We start from the raw sequence: 4,191 nt of genomic DNA on the forward strand, positions 1-4,191 counted from the left end.
TACTTTGGAAATGAAGTATTTGAGATATTGTTGAAACAAAAGCTTTATGCAGTGATGAATCATATAAGTCCTTAGAACGATAGTAATGTATAATTTTATTTTATTTTTTTGGACATACACACTCACCCACACTATACCGATCCTGGGTACAACTTGATGAGAGGCATACAAATTCTCCATCTGTGCCAAGCCTCAGCTGCATAATTAAAACTGTTAAGAATCCTGAGAAGGAGCATACGAACTACGGAGAAAGAAAGTAAATTATGCGGAATGACACATAGAAGATTTTTCTAGTTTCAAGTTTCAACAAGCGTAAGTTTTAATTTAATAAATATATAAAATTGAGTTCTGACTTCACGAGAAGTATAGACGCGTTTTAGTTATTAGTATTACAACTTGCATGTACATAACTAAGGTCCGTTTTTATTTAATCTGTAAATAGTATTTCTAACACATACCTACCATAAGTGTAAAAATTAAAAAAAAAAAATCTGTGATATAGAATCTTGTTAGCAGTCATTTCATGTTTGTTGTAGGTCCCATGATGAGCTTGCTATGAGCTTTGAGGACGCTTGACGGTGCTGCCAATAGGGCTCGTAGCATGCATAGGCTTGAGTATATTATTATTTAATAAACGGTGATAAACTAAATGAATGTCAAATATATATCCTCCATGTGTTTTCAGAATGAATCAACGGTGATTATTATATATTTTGCTTTTGCTAAAAGACAATTGACAATCTATATAGCCAAAAAATGTGACATGTGCATGTAACTGAATTAAAACGACACTAGCAAGCATTTGCATGTGACACATTATGTTTATGATCTAAGACCATTTGTTCTGTCATTTTATCCACAAATAGCACACAATATGTGAACGATTGAAAAATATATTTACACTGTTAAACAAATAAATATATTAGAAGAAGCAAATGGGGGTGTGGGGTTTTGATCCATTCACGGCTCTAATGTTGGGATGTGCATGTGAGGTGCCAAGGGAAGAGAACGTGAGAATTATTGAATGATGTTCAGAACCTCTGAGGCTTTTACAGATTATTAAATTAGATTAAAAAATGTTCCATGAGTTCTCTACTACTGCAGGGCTCACATGTGCAAGGGTAATCCTTGGTGAGTTTGGTCCCTTATTTAAGGACAATTCTTTTCTGCTTGGAAATGGCACTAAGGGGTGGTGGGAGAAGGATAACAATGGCAAAATTTATTCTTGTTTTGGCCACCTTCATTGGATTATGCAGTTTCACATATGCTTTCTCAGCTTCAAGTTGGACCAATGCCCATGCCACCTTCTATGGGGGTAGTGATGCCTCAGGAACTATGGGTAAGCAACGTATATACATAGCTTTTTCTAATAAGAGGGTGATATTAATGATGCATGAATGCAGGAGGAGCATGTGGGTATGGGAATCTGTATGCAACTGGGTATGGGACGAGAACTGCGGCTTTGAGCACAGCCTTGTTCAATGATGGAGCCTCATGCGGAGAATGCTACAAGATCATCTGTGATTACAAAGCAGACTCAAGATGGTGCATCAAAGGAAGATCAGTCACCATAACCGCCACAAACTTTTGCCCTCCTAACTTTGATCTTCCCAATAACAATGGAGGGTGGTGCAACCCACCTCTGAAGCACTTTGATATGGCTCAACCAGCATGGGAAAAGATTGGCATCTACAGAGGAGGCATCGTCCCCGTCCTGTTCCAAAGGTATCCACACTTTGTAATTTGATTAATGAGGATATATATGGATGCATGATGTATGATCCTAATTAAGATATGATGGTGCAGGGTGCCATGCAAGAAGCATGGAGGGGTTAGATTCAGCATAAATGGGAGAGACTACTTTGAGTTAGTGTTGATAAGCAATGTGGGAGGTGCTGGATCCATCCAATCAGTGTCCATAAAGGGATCAAAAAGTGGGTGGATGGCTATGTCAAGAAACTGGGGTGCTAACTGGCAATCCAATGCATATTTGAATGGCCAATCTTTGTCATTCAGGGTCACTACTACTGATGGAGAAACTAAGCTTTTCAATGACATTGTTCCATCTAACTGGGGATTTGGCCAAACTTTCTCTAGCCCTGTTCAGTTCTCATAAGAATCTTCACATTTATTTTTACCATAACCAGAGCGGCTGAGGCGTGCTTAATTATTTTATTGGAGCAGCCCGCCATCTTCTTCTTCTTAATTTGGTGGATTATTGTTTCCAATAAGCATGCATATTGATGTAATTTCAACTTGTTTAAATTTATACCATAAATTGTTCTAATATGAATCAATACTCTTTCTTTGTACCTCTGTTGGGGCATGTTCATTTTTCACTCTTGTCTATCATTATTTAAATGGTTTTTTTTCCTTTGAACATCTTTCTAGTATTTCAATAAATGAAGTTAAGAATAATGATGATTAGAAGAGTTTCCACCAATGGTGCATCGATGAAAATTCCAATGATGCAGATCGATGCTGTAAAGAATCTATGTCATTTACATATGAAAATGATTATGATTGAGAGTCACGACATGATGTGCTGGCCTGTCACAATCACTCTCACACTCACACATTCATATAAATATGAGATTTTCATTTCATGGTATAACCTATTTGAAACTCTTGATAAGTTGTCCCAATTGCCTATACATAAATCTCAAAACTCATAATAATGTAATTTACACATCAAATTTAACTCTTGATAACGCTGAGATATTTCATATGCATATGCTTCATCATTAGATTTAGATGTGAAAAATGAATAACATTCCTTAACTAATTAATTTTAGAATGCTATTGATTGAAGTCAATATTAAACCATCCCACATCCAATTCCAACCAATGACCTCTTTTAGTAATATCTTTACTTGTAGGGGAATCGATGACAAACAAGTAATGTCAAGAATATGTAATTAATTTTTCACCACAAATAAATGATTAATAAAGAAAACAAATGAAAGCAATTAGACAACTACTGTATAAGAAGAAGTCAAGAAGCATATATATATCTTTTGTACAAACTAACTAACCTGCGTGGGTTCAAAAACTAAATTAAAGTACGCACTACGCACGTACCAAATGCATCTATTGTTTTATTCAACAACAGAAGATGCTTTGATAACACTGCTCCACTAACTGCTTCATATTCCCTTAACAACTCCATCTTCATTGCCTTCCCTATAAATGAATAAGCATTCCCCCCATTGTTCCTCAAAACTAAGGTTGAATTCTCTGATTAGGAATATCAAATATGGCAACAGTAATTGCCTTAGTGGTGATGACCATAATGGTGTCCTTCACTTTTGTAGCAAGTGCACTAAGTGTGGATTACTATGAACACACATGTCCTCAGGTAGAGTCCATTGTTTCGGGTGCTGTGTATAAAGCAGCCATGAATGATATAACTGTCCCGGCTGCTCTACTTCGGATGCATTTTCATGATTGCTTCATAAGGGTATGCAACTTTTATTCCTTGTGCATATAATAGGCCTTGTTCTTCTAAGTTCCAACATTGTTACAATGTTGCTTTTCCTTGTTAAAGGGGTGTGATGGGTCTGTTCTACTGGAATCAAAAGGAAATAATAAAGCAGAAAAGGATGGACCACCCAACATCTCATTGCATGCATTCTATGTCATTGATAACGCCAAGAAAGCAATTGAAGCCGTATGTCCCGGAGTCGTATCTTGTGCTGATATTTTGGCTCTGGCCGCAAGGGATGCTGTTCATCTGGTCTGATTTCCACTCTCTAACAAGTAACAATATAATTATATTCACAATTGTTGACTTGAATTGACTTTGTATTTTTTAGTCTGGAGGACCCTATTGGGAAGTGCCTAAAGGAAGAAAAGATGGAAGGATATCAAAGGCCATTGAAACAAGACAGTTGCCAGCTCCAACCTTCAATATATCCCAATTACAACAAAGCTTCTCTCAGAGAGGCCTTTCCTTGGAAGATCTTGTAGCCCTCTCAGGTGGCCACACTCTGGGTTTTGCTCACTGCTCCTCTTTCCAAAACAGGATTCACAACTTCAGCCCCAACAAAGACATTGACCCTTCCTTGAACCCATCATTTGCCACCAACCTCAGAACCATATGTCCCTTTCACAACAAGGCAAACAATGCAGGTTCCCCATTGGACTCAACCAACACCGTCTTTGACAATGCTTATTACAAGCTCATCCTCC

At 37.3% G+C, this 4,191-nt stretch overlaps 2 protein-coding genes across 2 annotated transcripts in view; both read left to right on the plus strand.

Annotated features, from left to right (window-relative positions):
* Positions 1,133–2,315, plus strand: LOC107645329 (expansin-A11). Its single transcript, XM_016349334.2, has 3 exons — positions 1,133–1,339; positions 1,404–1,725; positions 1,807–2,315. Exons 1-3 carry the CDS (start codon positions 1,177–1,179, stop codon positions 2,114–2,116), a joined length of 795 nt encoding a protein of 264 aa, XP_016204820.1. The 5' UTR covers positions 1,133–1,176; the 3' UTR covers positions 2,117–2,315.
* LOC107645327 (peroxidase 64) overlaps positions 2,985–4,191 on the plus strand; it is a gene marked incomplete in the record, with an annotated part of 2,277 nt that continues 1,070 nt past the window's right edge. Inside the window, 3 exon segments of the mRNA XM_016349331.2 lie at positions 2,985–3,460; positions 3,548–3,736; positions 3,816–4,191. Coding sequence (XP_016204817.1) covers positions 3,257–3,460; positions 3,548–3,736; positions 3,816–4,191 — 769 coding nt within the window.

Source organism: Arachis ipaensis, chromosome B06 (genome assembly GCF_000816755.2).
Source record: "Arachis ipaensis cultivar K30076 chromosome B06, Araip1.1, whole genome shotgun sequence".
Classification (NCBI taxonomy): domain Eukaryota; kingdom Viridiplantae; phylum Streptophyta; class Magnoliopsida; order Fabales; family Fabaceae; genus Arachis; species Arachis ipaensis.